This window comes from Eublepharis macularius, chromosome 4, assembly GCF_028583425.1.
Source record: "Eublepharis macularius isolate TG4126 chromosome 4, MPM_Emac_v1.0, whole genome shotgun sequence".
In the NCBI taxonomy this organism is placed as follows: domain Eukaryota; kingdom Metazoa; phylum Chordata; class Lepidosauria; order Squamata; family Eublepharidae; genus Eublepharis; species Eublepharis macularius.
This window is the reverse complement of record NC_072793.1, coordinates 128,629,170-128,645,693: the sequence shown is the minus strand read 5'-3', so window position 1 is coordinate 128,645,693 and position 16,524 is coordinate 128,629,170. Positions and strand designations below refer to the sequence as shown.

The 16,524-nt window shown below is 39.8% G+C and overlaps 1 protein-coding gene across 4 annotated transcripts in view; it reads right to left on the bottom strand.

Moving 5' to 3' along the window:
• Positions 1-16,524, bottom strand: part of RAD18 (RAD18 E3 ubiquitin protein ligase) — a 182,116-nt gene that overhangs the window by 106,913 nt on the left and 58,679 nt on the right. For all 4 annotated transcript variants that reach the window (XM_054977684.1, XM_054977685.1, XM_054977686.1 and 1 more), the window contains one exon: positions 15,200-15,384. In XM_054977684.1, the coding sequence (XP_054833659.1) occupies positions 15,200-15,384 (185 nt within the window). The remainder of the gene's footprint in view (positions 1-15,199; positions 15,385-16,524) is intronic.

Genomic DNA, 16,524 nt, shown 5'->3' with positions numbered 1-16,524 from the left:
TCCATTCAAACCTTGGTACCAGCTACAGAAATCATCTTTGCTCACAGTACGGGGAAGTCTAAGTTTAAAAGGAGATCCCGATATTGACAATAGGAGAGACAGTTGATCCCTCCAGTCAGCACAATATAAAATGCACACCCCAATTTGGACCTCTACACACACATCCCCAAAACAGAAAAGAGTCCAGTAGCACCTTTAAGACTAACCAACTTTACTGTAGCATAAGCTTTCGAGAATCACAGTTCTCTTCTTCAGATGCATCTTCTTCCAGGTGATTTGCCAAACTTTCAAATCTGCCTGCAAGTACGTGCGTCTGAAATCAATTAACTTTCAAAGGGTGATACCTAGATAGTTACTGCAGCATAAGGAAAAAACGGTTAGAACTCAGTCAAGGAGATAAAAAATAAAGAGATGCATCTGAAGAAGAGAACTGTGATTCTCGAAAGTTTATGCTACAGTAAAGTTGATTAGTCTTAAAGGTGCTACTTGACTCTTTTCTATTTTGCTACTACAGACTAACATGGCTAACTCCTCTGGATCTATCCCCAAAACAGCAGCCCATGTTGGCACACCTCTGTGCAGAAAATTGAGAAAAGGAGCCTCAGAGAAAAGTTGTTATCTTGCCACTGAAATGGGAAGATTCAGAGAGAGATGTTAGGAAAAGTAGAGAATGTGAGTGACACACCATGTGATACAAACCAGCAGAGGGAAACCAACACAAACATCCAAATGAAGCTATAGAATGCTGTTGAGAAATGTTGTGTATGTGACGTGCTGTTCTAATATTAACTTTCCTCATTGTAGGGATGAGAGATATGGCTAGTGATGAAGGGCTGCTGCAGCCTGTAGGTCAAGCGAGGCTCCCCTGAGCCAGTGAGAGTGGCTGCGAGGAGAAAGGAGAACATGGGTTTCCCAAAATTACCCCTCACTCTCACTTTTGGTTGAGGCCAAGTGGGATCCATCTTATTCAACAACTGTGTTTGTATGCCATTGTCTTGTGCTTGTGGCTGGGTACTTGCTTGGTTCTGTGGTGTTCCCACACTTTCTCTGGCTTCTGCCTGGCTGCTATGAATGACACCTATACTCTAATTATAGGGATCACTGTCATTTTACAATTTCAGCCTGCATAAACAGAAGCATAGTACCCAAGACACCAGTAGTAATACTTTCAATGCAATCCTATGTACAGTTTCTCCAGTCTACTCCATTGACTTCAAATGGAATAACTGCAATGGATTGCACTGTCAGTCGTCATCTGCAGTACTGTGTCCAATACTGAGAACTGCGCTTCAAGAAAGACACATACAAATTGGACCAGGTTCAGAGGAGGGCAATAAAGATGGCTAGGGTTCTGGAAAACAAGTCTTACATGGAAAGGTCGAAGGAACGGAGTATGTTTAACCTGGAGAAGTGGATAATAAGGGATGACATTCATACATCTCAAAACATGACATGATCACACTGGAAGGGCTGCCACAAAGAAGAAGAAAATGATTTGTTCGCGTCTGCTTCTGAAGGCAAAATTAGATTCAATGGGCTTTACTGAAAGGAAGATTAAATGATAGGAAAAACTTCCTCATATTAAGAACAGTTTAAAAACAGAACTAGATACCTAGGAAGTGATGAGTTCTGCCTCACTGAAATTTTCAAGCATAGACTGGACAGCCATCTTTCAGGGATGTTCATTTTGGATTTCATTCAATAAGCTGAAGGTTGGACCGTGATCCCACCCCCCACCCCATCGCCGTTTTTAAATTCAAAAATAACAAATTGTTTTATTTAACATAGAGGGGAAAGGTCAGGTGAAATCAGACACTGAAAATTTCAGAGGCAACTCAATATAGATAATTCTGAGGTAAAATCAGTACACGCACAGACTAATGCTCGACTAATGAGAGTTTCTTAAGCTCTTCACAGTTACTTAAATCTTTATGTTGACAGACTTTTGTTCCAGTGCTTTCCCAAATACTCTAATATGCTTTCTTTATGTATTCTCTTACTCTTTTTGGTTTCCAGAAGCTTGGTACCCTCTTTCCAATACTCAAACTCCTTCTCTTAAAACACCAGTACTTGTCTTGATTTTTTAACTGATTCTTAAGGTCTTCAAAAGCAGTTTCTAACCACACCAGACCAGAAATCTCTTCATTCTTCAGAACTAACTTTGTGTTTGACTGGGTAGGGAAATTCTCACTAGAAGATCTATCCCCATTATTTGGCCCAAATGGGAGTCTTCGCCTACTTCCCAAACTTCCTTGCAAACTTTCCCCCCATTCTTCTGTCTCTGTCAAACTGTTCTCAGTCAGGGCTAAATCTCCCAACTGTCAGTACTCAAATCCTCTCAGCTAGGGCTGAAATCAGACTTTTCTCTCCCCAGCATCCAGTTCAGAAATCTCTCTGTTCAGTTCATGCTACTCAATCAGACCTCTTGGAATAGCCTGTCACTCAAGGCTCTCTGTGTCTGTGAAGAATTAACCCATCACAATCCTTCAGCTGTTTGTACAGCATTTCTGAGCTTTTAAGAAGTGCAGTCTGTCACAATTACTTACAAGACCCGTTTCCATCTCTCTGACTAATATTACATCTTAGTATTAAAGATTAATCCAATAAAGGAGCACCTCCTTTTATTAAATTGTACTATACCAGAGATTCCCACTTTCACAACTTCCATAAATTCAACTATTCACTCAGTTTTGAAAAACAAAATGTTTCACCTGCTAATACTGATACCAAGATAGGGTCTAAATGCTTCTGGGTTTTACTGAATTTCATTTGAAGTGTTATCAGTGGGCTGTTGGGTTATATCTGTTCAGTTTTACTGAGAGATGTAGGCTGCTATTATTGCTTATGGTTTTGTGTCTAGTTTACTTTGTATTCTAATTCTGCAAGTCTCCCTGGGATTACGGTAGAAGGATAGAATATAAATGTAGCTAATCAAGTAAATAAATCAGTAAATAAATAAATGTCCAAATAAGTTCCTCCTGTAGACTGTTTCTTCTCTTCTCTCATTTGCATTCTACAAAATGTAGACATAGAGCCTTCTCCAGACAGAGGAAATCCTCAAAGACACAACATGAGATAAAGTCATTCCCCATATTCCATGGACACCATTTACAAGGACAGAACAACCTAAGGACAGAAATAGTGCTGCACTATTTTGGGAATGTTACTGCTGGGTTCAGAAAATGAGAACAATAAAGACAGGAAAGTTATCACCATTCATAATACAAGATACTATCTTACCAATGTTCCTATAGCCAAGCCAGTTCCTGAAACATTTATTTTACCACAGTGGAAGAAGAACAGTTAGAACGCTCTATTTCAAGCTACAGATCAGAAAAGTCGGCTGCCAGAAATTCTTTACCAGAATGTCTAACATATATCCAAGGGCCCCCTTAAACTAATGATTGGGACCATTTGGTGACCCCGCAGACGCAATCCTCAGAAAAATCAGAAAACCTCTGAAAATTACATTGGGGATTTCAATCACCCTCCAAACAAACCTGATTACTGCTCATGCAGCAGTGCAAGCAGAGGAGCCCAGCACAAAGGGCCAGAGGCCAAGAGCCACAGAGGGGCAACAGTGATGGGAGGCAGAGAGGTCCTACCCACACCTCAACCAAGAAGGTTCACCCAACTAAGGGGAATGGGGAGATCAGGATGAGCTGTGTTTCTGGTAAAAAAGAAATCTCGAAAATTTATAAAATACTTCTAAAATGGCACACGGAAGATGAAACAGTTAAAGTCCAGATGGTGAAATGGGCAATAAACTTTCACAAAGAAATAACAATGGAATCCTGGGAGCATTTGTGGAAAAATACACTGAAGATTTTAACTTGTACTAATATTAAAGAGAATGTATATAAAATGATGTATAGGTGGCATTTAACACCAAAGAAAATTGCGCTAGGAAATGCTAATACGTCAGACAGATGCTGGAAATGTAAAAAGCATGAAGGATCATTATATCATATGTGGTGGACTTGTGAGGTAGCTAAGCAATACTGGGGAGATATAATTGAAGTAATTAATGAGGTTTTGCAAACCCAAATAAATAAGAACCCAGAATTGTTGCTACTGAACTTGGGAATGGAAGATGTTCCAATGCAGTACAGAACATTGTTATTTTACATGATTACAGCAGCAAGACTCTTATATGCGCAGAAATGGAAAGTGGAAGAAATACCAACTACAGAAGATTGGATTTACAGATTGCTGTACATGGCAGAAATGGACAAAATGACAAGAAAACTGAAAGATCTTGATCCAGGAGAATTCATTGCAGATTGGGGGAAATTGAAACAATATTTAGAAAAAAAATGGGATGTGAAGGGAGGACTGTGGCAGTTTGAGAACTATTAATTTGTGATTTTATAAATAGAAGAGAGAAGTAACTTTACCATTAATGGGAAAATTTAGCTATTAATTAACCTAAGCTAGTATTAGTATTAAGGAGACTTTATCAAAAATATACAGTTTAAATAGTGACGTAGAGAATGGATATATGTGGATTTGATATAGTATATATAAAAGAATCTGAATACGCTTAGAGTAAGAGTTATAATATATATATGATTTAGAAGAATACAGTTGAAAATAATTTAAGTAATAAGATAGGTTAAGGGTTGGAAAGCTGTTGGAAGTCTATAAGGAGGGGGGAGGGAAAGGGTGGGGGTTGATATAAATTAGGTAAGAGGGGAAATGTTTGTATTAATTATGTACTCACCAATAAAAAATATCATTAAAAAAAAGGATGAGCTGTGTTTCCCTGGGAGGAGAGCTGCTGCTACCCCAAAGATGCTGCACAAGAATGTCCTGCATACAAGTTCCTGCCACAACAAATATTTGAGGGTGGATGGATGGGAGGAAACTGCCATGTCAAATCTGGGAGCAGCCCCAGGGGACTTAAAACACTGACATGGGACGCCAGTGATGATGGGTGGGGTGGCAGAGAATCTGCCAGGGCTCCCTGGAATCCCACCTCTGCAATGTTTGAGAGCCCCCTTCCCCCTTGTTGAGGTATATGTTCTATGAGTAAGCATCACCCGATGTAAAGAGGCACAAACATAGCTGCAGATGCTATCCTCCCTGCTTCTTGCAGCTCTTGAGATCTAAAAGTCAAAGCTAGGATACTCTCCTGTGCATTTTCTGGCCTGAGAAAGAGGGAAGCCAAGACCCTCACAGCACCTGACTGAGGTGGCAGAGAAGTTAAGGACTGGATGCAAGGGGGGAGAAGCTAAAGGAAGGCAGCTGGATGGAACCTCATTGTTGACTTGCAAGGCAGATCTAATTTTTTTACAAAATACACTCTGAGTCCTTCTGGGGAAAAAATTATATCTATGGGAAGCCATCTGTGTAAGCTTATTGTAACTCAACTGGACCCATGGGATAGGGCAGGGTATCAACATGTATTTTCAAACAAATCATAACCTAAAAGGAAAATTTAAAAAATATACTGGCTCTCTCCCCCCGCCCCAAATCTGATAAGAGCTGAACACGTTTCTATGGCAATGAAATAGGTGAGTCAATAAATTCACACTTGAATAGGGTTCCACAATTTCAGACACTTGTTCTCAAATGGCAATAACCACTTATCATATCACACACATTACAGAGAGCTGAGGAGGCTTTCACTGCATATGTCTCAGGAGTTTCTGTTTGCAAACAGTGGTGCCCGGCTCTATCTTTTTATGCCCATTCAAGACCTGGAACTTTACAGGGGACTCAATATCAGAGATTCTCTCTTCTGGTTAATTACTAAGATCAACAAACTTTTGTATTATTACATCTGTAAAAGCACCTAGCAGCTGCCTGGAATTAATTGTATTTGCAGTATATCATAGAGCTTTTTACTGCAAACTGGTTATGGTTCAGCAGTAAATAAGAAAGGCTCTCAGTATATGCTCAGAAGAACCCATGGAGTGAAAACAGAATACAAGTCGAATTAGAATACATGGCTAAGAACCAACAATTGATTAATGTAATATTCCTGTGGGTACTAGATCAAATCAAGCCTGAATTCTCCCTAGAAGCTAAAATGACAAAACTGAGGCTATCATACATTGGTCACATCATGAGAAGACTCTCCGGAAAAGGAAGTAATGCAAGGAAAAGTGGAAGGCAGTATGAAAAGAGGAAGGCCTAAAACGAGATGGCTTAACTCAATAAAAGAAGCTACATCCTCCAGTTTGTAGGATCTGAGCAAGTCAGTTAATGATAGGACGTTTTGGAGGTCTTTCATTCATAGGGATACCATAAGTCGGAGGTGACTTTATGGCACGTACCCAATATTTCTGTAGTCCTTTTATGCAGGATGTGAGAATAACTGCTCCTTTGGCAGAAGGGAGAAGAAATATGCCAGATTTTTTATCTTCCTTCCTGCAGAGCTTTTACAGAAATAGTACCTTGCAGCCTAACTTCAAAAATACAATATAAAAGTAGAAAAAATATCCCTCCCTTCTCCTAAATTCTCTGTACGTGTTCTGGGACTCAGTGGAAGGGAGGATTGCTAGAAACCACTCATAATTGCTGGTAAAGACAAGGCAAAAATTTAGAGATGAATGCATTTGAAACAAGTAATTCAAAAGAAAGGAAAGAAAGAAGACAGCTAATTGCACCAGTTTTTTTTAATTAAAGGTTCTTGCTCAACACCGAGCACTCAAGGTGATGTCTAAGATGTCACATTCATCAAAGATCACCATTTTAATCAACCATTAAAAACATCCAACTTCAATTAAGACAGAAAACCAGCATACTGCAGAAATACAGAGGTGGGCATGAACCAGGAAAAAAACGAACACTGCACTTCATGGTTCATCCCGTTTCATGAACCAGGGACTTTCATAAATTTGCCTCAGTTTGTGAACTGGTTCGTGGGATTTAAATATCCTTTTCCATGCTGCTGCAAAGTGGCACAGAAAGGAGCATTTCACCCCCGCAGGCTTCGATCAGCTGCTTGTCGAAGATCTCCCTGACAAGCAGCTGATCCAGGGGTTTTAAATGCCCCTTTCCATGCTGCTTCGCAGCGGCAGGGAAAGGGGCATTTCACCCCCGCAGGCTTGGATCAGCTGCTTGTCAGGGATCTCCCTGACAAGCAGCTGATCCAGGGGCTTAAATGCCCCTTTCTGTGCTGCTTCGCAGTGGCAGGGAAAGGGGCATTTCATCCCCGCAGGCTTAGATCAGCAGCTTTTCGGGGAGATCCTCAACAAGCAGCTGATCTGGGGGTTGAAATGCCTCTTTCCTAGCTGCTGCAAAGCAGCACAGAAAGGGGCATTTCACCGCCACAGGCTTGGATCAGCTGCTTTTTGGGGAGATCCCTGACAAGCAGCTGATCTGGAAGTTTAAATGCCCCTTTCCCTGCTGCTTTGCAGCGGCACGGAAAGGGGTATTGGGGTTTAACACTAACCAAACGAATTGGCAGAACCACTAGTTCACAAAGCACGAACCAGCCCAGTCCATGACGAACTTCAGTTCATCTTGCAGTTCATGCCCATCTCTAAATACAAACATCTCCTATACCTGAATTAATTTTTAGGAAACAATGTCAATGCACATTCATAAAGAGAGAAACCATCTGATCAACACAATGAGGAGAAATTCATACATATACAAAAAACAACAACCATCACACCTTTTTCCCTAAAGAATTACAGTCCTTTTGCTATTCCTAAATTCTTAAAAGTCTTATCAGAGAACTCACTTTATAGGCACTTCTGTTTGTTGGCTATGACTAATGAAAACCAGAAACATTTTACCACTGTAGCTCTAAGGTTATATTGACCCTCAGCTGAAAGAATTTTTCTGCTTCAAGCTATAGCAGGAGACATATTGGACAGATTTGAGTCAAGCTGTTCTGCTATGTTCCCTTTAGGTAGGCTAAGCAATATTGTGTTTAACAGCTACATGAGAATCTACACTGTCCTGCTGTATAAACACACAGTCTGCAGAACACCTTCTTTCATCCGTGCCCTCTGCCTAACAAGTGTGACTCTCTTCAGCCAGAATGAGAGCATGCTAGGTCGGCTGGAATAGGCTTTCTGAGGAGGTTTGCCCTCATTACTGTCTTTCTATATGCAATGTAAGATAGTCCTTTTTCAGACGGATTTGCTGTTTGTGTTCTGAGGCCACTTTTCTGATCTGAGATATTTTACAAGATTTTCATGAGTTTAGTTTAAAGTGATAATGACGAGTTATGTCTATGTGAATTGGGTATGTTCAAGTGTACAGTTCATATTTTGTTGGTGTTTGTATGGCTTATGGCTTCGGCCGGAAAAGCAATAAACATATTATTATCATCATCATCATCATCATCATCATCATCATCATCATCATCATCATCATCATCATCATCATCATCATCATTATTATATCTTTGTTTATATTTTTATGATTTTAAGAGATTGTGTGTTTAATGGCAATATTTCATTTCTTTATCTGTTTAAAACATTTGTATGTTGTCTTTCTACCAAAAATAGTCCCAAAGGCAGCAAACACTAAAATCCTAACAAAGAGTTTAAAACATTTCTATTTTTTTTTTAATAAATTTTTTTATTTTTAATTACTAACCTCAAAAACTACAAAAAAGGGAAAAAGGGAACGGGGAAAGGGAAGAAACAACATATAAAAAACACACACTACATCTACAAGTATTGCATTCCCTTCATAATACAATTATTTAAAGTTAAACTTTCTAATATGCTATTAGATTGGTAGATCTTATAAAATATGAACTACAGTCAGGATCAGGTCTTCTCCCCCCGCCCCCCCCCCCCCCCGCGTCTCAGTCACAGCTCTCTCTGAACAGCTACAGTAGCTGCGCTCACTCCCTCCGAGTTTAAAACATTTCTAAACGATTTAAATTTAAAACATTTCAAATAGTATTCAGAACAATTCAATAAAGACAGACACAAACATATAACACAAAGAACAAGGAAGAGGACCCATAACACTTACTGTGGGTATGCCAGCTAAAACAAAAGAGTTTTCATCCACTGGCAGAAGACAGCAATAGAGGGAGACAGACTGATCTCCCTGGGGAAGGATTTCCAGAGTTTCAGCGTCACAACTGAGAAGGCCCTTCTCAGGTCACCACCCATCTAGCCTCAGATGGCAGGGCACTCAAAGTAGAGCCTCCAAGGATGACCAGAGGGAACTGATAGGTTTATATGTGAGAATATGGTACTTAATATATGCTGACCCAAAGACCTATATGACTTTAAATACCAGCACATTGAATTGGGCCCAGAAGCAAATTGGGAGTCAGTGCAAATGAAACAAGATTGGTATGATATGGTCCCCATGACTCAATCCAGTCAGCATTCTATCTGCAGCAACTGAAGCTTCTGGACAGTCTTCAAGGCGAGACCTACGTACAGGACTCTGCAGTAGTCTAATCTACATATTACCAGGGAATGTACTATAGCGGGAAGATCTTTCCTGGCCAGGAAGGGCTATAGCTGGCTTACCAGTTTATCAAAAAAGAGGCCTGGTTTCAACAGCAACCCCAAGGTATAAACCTGCTTTTGGGGGAGGGGGTAACATCATCTAGAGCAGGAGATAACCCATTTCCTGGGTCAGACCTTCCCCTGTTAGTAGCACTTCCTCTTGTTGCAACTAAGTTTCTGCTTATTAGTCCTCATCCATCTCAAACTGTCTCCAGGCACCTGCTTACAGTTTCCAGTCTCCCTGGGATCTACTGGTAGCAAGAGATAGAGCTGAGTGTTATCCGCATATTGGTTGCAACTCAGCGCAAATCCCTGGATGACCTCTCCCAGTAGTTTTACATAGATGTTGAAAAGCATGGGGTATGACAACACAGCAGCCATCTTAGTGAATGCTTAGCTGATTCATACATGACAATATCTTAAGAGAAGCTGATGCCCCAAGGGGATAAGGGAACATAGGGTGTGCTTGGAATGACCCCACAGATGAGAATGGACTTCTACAAGGAGGAATTTCAGTGCCTTAGCAACAGAGAGCAAAGGAATCATGCAAACCCCCGAGGGGAAAGGACTTTATGGAAGTCACAGTTGCACAAAGATTAATCTTTAGAAGTACTGGCAGGTAGTATCATTATTTTTATAAAACTTGGAGGTTTCCATGCAAACCTACAAAAATAAACCAGTAATCCCCATTTGTTGCTGCCTTTTATGCTGTGCCAATGTACTGATACAAAAGAGTAATTAACCTCTCCAAGGCCACATGAGAAGAATCTTTTGCATTTAAAACCCCAGCAATTGTAAATGGACCAAATGGGAAGATGCCAGCCCAAACAGAATAACACCACAGTTGATAAAGATCAGCATCAAGATCTCGTGAACAATTACAATTTCCCCAATATTTCAAAGCTGTTCAGAAGTGAGCCCATAACTTTAAGGCTTTTCTCAGGATATGACATCCTCTCTGTATTTCAATGTTAGCACTTAAAGCGTTAGAGAACAGGAAGTTCTAAATCTCAAGCCCCAGCTACACAGTCATTTCCATCCAATTCTGATGGCTCATCAGATTCTCTCCCCTTTCCTGCTGCATACCCAAACGCCCCCATTTCCAATATGACCTGGGTATAAAGGGAACCCAAAAAGAAATAGTTACCAGGCATCTGCCTTTTGTGTGCTATCCTTCCTAACTGCCCTGGTCATCTTGATGCAGATTGCCACAACTGAAGACCCTTCTTGAGTCCTGGGGAAGAGCATCCTGACTGCCTTTTCCTTCAGGATAGGTCATAAAGTTTTCCTTTGCACCCACGCTTAGACACAATAGAAAGACAAACCACTTACATTTATTTTTCTTCTGGAATGAGTGCTGGTCAACATTTCCCTGTTTGCCTATGCCTTCTTCTGTTCTAGTGTTTGCATCAGTAAAAGTTCCATTGTTTTGTATGTAATGTTGACAAAAGTTCATGTTAATTTTTAGAGGTTAGAGATTGCCATCTACCTCTGTCCTGCTGCTGGGAGATTGAAGCCTGACTTCGCTTGTTGTTGTTCAGTGATCATGGTAGTCTGGGCACTGATCAAGCTTTCACTGCTATTCCCTTGTATGTCTATCTCACTTCAATAAATCCTTTTTATGATCAAATAAAAGAATCAATTCGGTGGTTGCTTTGAGATTAGTCAGGTGATGTTGACTCCCCACTAGACTGGGCTGTAACACAGGAAGGTCAAGATCTCCCTTCTCCCAGTAAGTTGTTTCTCCCCTGGTATCAAGGGACTACACTCCCACAGGACCATGTATAGATACGAAGAACAACTCCGCACATACATTAGCCTTAATGGTACTGTTTGGTTTGCACTTTGGACACACTCAGAGGAACACCTTTAGAGGCCAGGGAACAAACCTAGGTTTGGGTTACAGGGGAACAAGGTAGAACCTTGAGGCACCCATTGGCCAGAAGCCAAGGGGCAGAGCAGCCATTCCACAACACCACACTCTGACACCTACCGCAATGTAGGACAGGACTGCAGAACAGTGCCTCTCAGTCCCAGTCCCAAAAGACAGTACAGAGAGATACCATGATCAATGGTATTAAAAGCCATTGAGATGTCTAAAATCCTCTTGTCCATCTCTTGGGACATGTCATCAACCAAGGCAACCAAGGCCGTTTCAGTCCCATAAACAGGTCTGAAACTAGATTGGAATGTATCTGAAGAATGTGCTTCATCCAGGAATACCTGAAGCTGGCCAGCCACCACATGATCAATCACCTTACTCAAGAATGGCAAATTTGGGGATGTGGCTTCGCTCTGAAGAGAGTTAGAAGCTTGAACTCGAGTTCCGTTCCCACCCCGAAACTGAAAGCTTCTTAAACCCCATTTTACAGAAATATGAACAGTCATAATATGGGCAAACAAAACAAAGGAAAAAAAGAAGAGCAAATAAAGTCTCTAAGAACTTCATCTCAAAATAAGATCAGGAAAGAAGAGATCAAAATGGCTGAAGAGAGAAAAATTTCAGGCAGCCCAACACTGCCATCTAGTGACTCAGAGCTTACAAACAGTTACAAACTACGGAATTTAACGTTCTGGAGAAAATTACCAACCTACTTCCAGAGATAAAGATGGATATTAACAAAGCTATTCAGAAAGCAGACTGTGCTATGGACCTCAGCATAACAACACAAAACAAAATACAAGCTCTGCACAAAGAAAATGAGCAGATGCAAGACAGAACTCAAAACTTAGAGATCCTATGTTGGCAACAGAACCTGAAATTTAGAGGTTTGGAGGAAGAAATATCTGCAAAAGAAGATTTACCCACTTTTTTGATGAACTGTTTGGCAAGCTGCCTACAGTTACAGAAGGGAATCACTCCGATAATCTAAAGCTTATAGAGTCGGCATCCCAAATCACCCCAAGAGAAAAGGACCAAGAGATATTCTGGTAACCTTCCTAGATTGGAGGACTCGAAGGAAGATATTAGAAATCACAAGAAAACAAAACACTCTCTCCTTTAATGGTACGCCTATCGCAGTATTTCCCAAAGAAATTTTGAACAAAAGAAGAGAACTTAAAATGATTACAGATTCATTAAGTCAGGTAAGAATCAGCTGCAGATGGGCAAACCACACTAAACTTCAAGTGAAACACAAAGAAAAAACGTACTATGCTGAGGAACATTAAACAGGCTTAAGCCTACTCTAAAATGTCAAGGTTACTATCTATATGGAATATGAAAAAGTTTCCTACAAAAGGAAGATGTCTCAACCACCAACACCCCAAAAGGGAAGTAAAATTCCTTTTAGAAACAATCAGTAACCGCTTTAGTAACTTTGCTTTCTTTTTTTGTCCATACGAAGCAGGAAAATAATAATTGGACCTTATAATAGGGTTATTTGCTTAATATAGAAATATCTCTCAAGACTAAGAGGTTTGGGGAGGGATAAGGGAATTATTACAGAAAATTAGCCTCTAAATAAATATAGCCCTTCTGGAAAATTTTCAAATAACCCAAGTGTGTAATATTTGGGTTATTGAGGGCTATATAAAACAGTAGATAGATTTGTTATTTCTGCTTACAGTGTAATTATTATTATTGTATATTTCATACTACAAGCTTGAATTCAAGTAGTATTTAAATAATCACAGCCCCTCTGGTAATTGTGTTAGTTTGTATTTTTCCTATAACTTACAAGTAAAAGAGGAGGGTACTATTGTTTATTGTAAATATTTAAGCTACAATATTAGAGTAAAGTTATAGTTATTATAGAAGGTTATTGTGCAAATTCTTATTGCAAACAAAATAAAACTTATAATTTGAACTACATAATACTGCCTGAATTTATGTAAGGAAATACTGTAATTCTACTTTATGGTATCCCTTTTCATAGTAAACAAAAATGGTTACACAAAGAAGATAGCAAGAACAGAATTGATTTAAACAGTTTAATGATGTTTAGTATTTATTGGGTAAGTCAAGAAAAGGTAAAGAAATGAAACAATATGTTTGTATATTGCATTTTATATTTTTTTCCTGTGGAAAAAAAAGAATGGCACATTTGAGCCATTTTAAATCTCCTAGGACCAAAGTACGTTTCTTTAGGAGTGGACATACCACTACTCACTTCGAGGCAGAAGCAACCACTCTCTCAGATAGGAATTTACTATCTCCTGGACCCATTCACCAACTCCACCCCCAGCAACTTTAAGCAGCCAAGGGGGCAAAGGTCATACAACCAGATAGATGGTCTCTAGCTTCCAAGAATCCTGAACCCAATAGTCACCTGACCACCCGGAAGAGTTCTGCAGATCTACATTATGACACACAGAGAGGCAGGATATACATTTTCATATAAATTCCTGCCACATGTATATAAATTTTAATACTGAGTTTGTAACAGGGAAACATAACTAGCATAGCACGGCCTGCAGCAGCCCAGTGACAGTAATACATTAGGATAGCAAAATGTATCCCATCCCCCAGCATTTATGAGGACAAACCAAAAGCTCTGCAGCAACTAAGTTACTAAGGCCCACTTCACATTAAATATGAACAAGAAGGTCCCACAGAAATGACCTGAAGTGACTTAAAGACAGCAGCTGCTGAATTCAGTAGCCCATCTATGTGAGAGAGTCCCCAGATAAGCCAGTTTTATGTGGCTCGTTTGTACATAGGGTTGCCAGCTCCAGGTTGGAAAATTCCTGGAGATTTTGAGGGTGGAGCCTGGGGAGGGCAGGATTTGGGGAGAGGAGAAACCTTAGCTGGGTACAATGCCATTTTCTTCTGGTGAATTATCTCTGTTGGCTGGAGATCAGTTGTAATTTTGGAGACCCCAGCTACCACCTAGAGGTTAATAGGAAAGGAGAACCTTACCAGGAGAAATGTAAACGCACTACTCTTTTTTAAAAAAAAAATTATTGGTGAGTACATAAATTTTACATAAATTCCCCATATTACCTACAAGAAAATCTTGTATCCAGATTTGGACAAAATCTACGTGACTTAATAGCCGGCCCCAGTTTGGGCTTGGAAAATTTTGCCACCGTCCACTGGAACATCCATGAAGAGTAAAAGGGACAACAATTGAGAACTGGACATAAGATTTTCTACATTAACAAAGGACTTACCTGTTGGATATTTTTCAGACACCCTTGGATTTGTCATGTTGTGAATATTGGGGTGAACTGTGTGATGTTTGTTCTGTGCTGAATGTATCGGGATTGAATATTTGTACTATGATACATAACATATGAATGGTTCTAAAAGTTTAGCACTTGGGTACTTTAATTTTGATAAATGATTCTCTTTGCTAGTATTGTTGAGTAGTGCATTTACATATTTCCCGGTAAGGTTCTCATTTCCTATTGTACATTGTCTTAATCGGGAGGGCCATCGTGTTATTGTTATTTACCACCTGGAGGTTGGCAATCCTATTTGTTCACCATTATGATTCCATCAGTGGTCTGTGATAAATCAAATGGCTCCAACTGATCCATGTGGCAAGCCACTGTAAACAAACTGCTTGTTTATGTAGAGCAGCTGCCATGTAATTTCATATATTTCCAATATGACAGCCATTTCATTTTAAAAGGGCCTAAGGAAGAAAAAAAGGTATGTCCAAACTAAAATAATTAACAGTTTCATATTAAAATACAATCTCTAGTAGTAACTACTGCCATATAGAAAGTTAGGTGAACAAACTGTCAGGAAAAAAGTTGTTTATACTTCAGCAACTTCTCAATATGAGATCAGTTGAAATTCACTTTCCTACCTGATTTGGGATTTAAAGAATCACACTGTGCGTTATACATATGAACAAACTCTTGGTGTCTCTTAACGAGCTGTTGTTTTGTTCCCTGAGTAGATAGCCCATGCTCCTTCAGTCTTTTCTTCAGATCACGATCAGAAAGTAAATTGTACACCACTTTAGGCAAGAACTTTCTTTTGTGTCCAGAGCTGTAAGAATATATAGAGAACAGAAACATAAACATTATAAAACTCTACCTTATGGCACCCAAACAAATGCAGTTTTCCCCATCATATGTTTAATCATAAAAGAATTACCATCAAAGTTCACATGAGGTTTAAGACCCAGCCTGCGGTAGAACAAACTGGGGAGGAGGAAGATGGAGAAAATCACTGCAAAAAGCATCTCTGCTATTTTTCTTATTTTTCCTCAGGGGTTACTCAAACAGTGCTTTGCCTTGTTTGAACTATCTGTCCAGCCTCCACTGTTCACCACCATCAGCAAATATACCGTTTTTGCCCCCAACATAGAGAAATATCAGAAGTTTGGATACAAATTAATTCCAGCTCAAATTATTTCAGTTTTGCAGGCAATCCCTTAATATGTCAAAGGGATGACACCATCTGCCATCTGCAGACCCACCCATAACATTCTAATGGATTCTCTCCCTTCCTCCCCACCCAGTACAATTAGTTCTGACATTTCTGAACTTGACGCTCTAATGTTATTACAGAAATTCAGCCATGGTTCCATGTTGGGTACAAATTAAATAATCTTCTAGCTGTACATCAAAAGAGAACATGCTTTTTTCCCCCTTTTGGAAGCTTGGTTTCTTGGCAAGCCTAAGCTTATTATACTGAAAAATAAAGTTAAAATGTATCCGAAACAGGCTTGATGACCATTTTAATTACTTCATTTTAATTACTGTAATCTTTGTTCTCCATAGTGCAGGTGCTGAGAGGATGCATTTCCTCTCTAGGAGAGTGTTGTTTAAGATTCTAGAAGGAAGCGTAAACCTTTCAATGGATAATTACATCATTTTACTTCTGACAATACTACAGCATATGTGAAATAGCAAGCAAAAGAGAGTTTGCTTGAAGAAGCTAGCAGGAGAAGGCTATAAAACCATCCCCTCACATACCTGGATTGAGAGATCAAAGGCAGACTAGAAAAAGGAGGATTTCTCAAGGGTTCGTCTTGTGGCACAATTTCAAAGAAACCCAACCAGCCACACACGCAGAAAGACATTTTAGAGACTGTTATCGAGCATTGGAAAAAATGCAAGCCGGGCATTATGCTTCTTAAACAGAGGACACTGCCAGGGCACTTTTCAGCTCCATCTTTACATC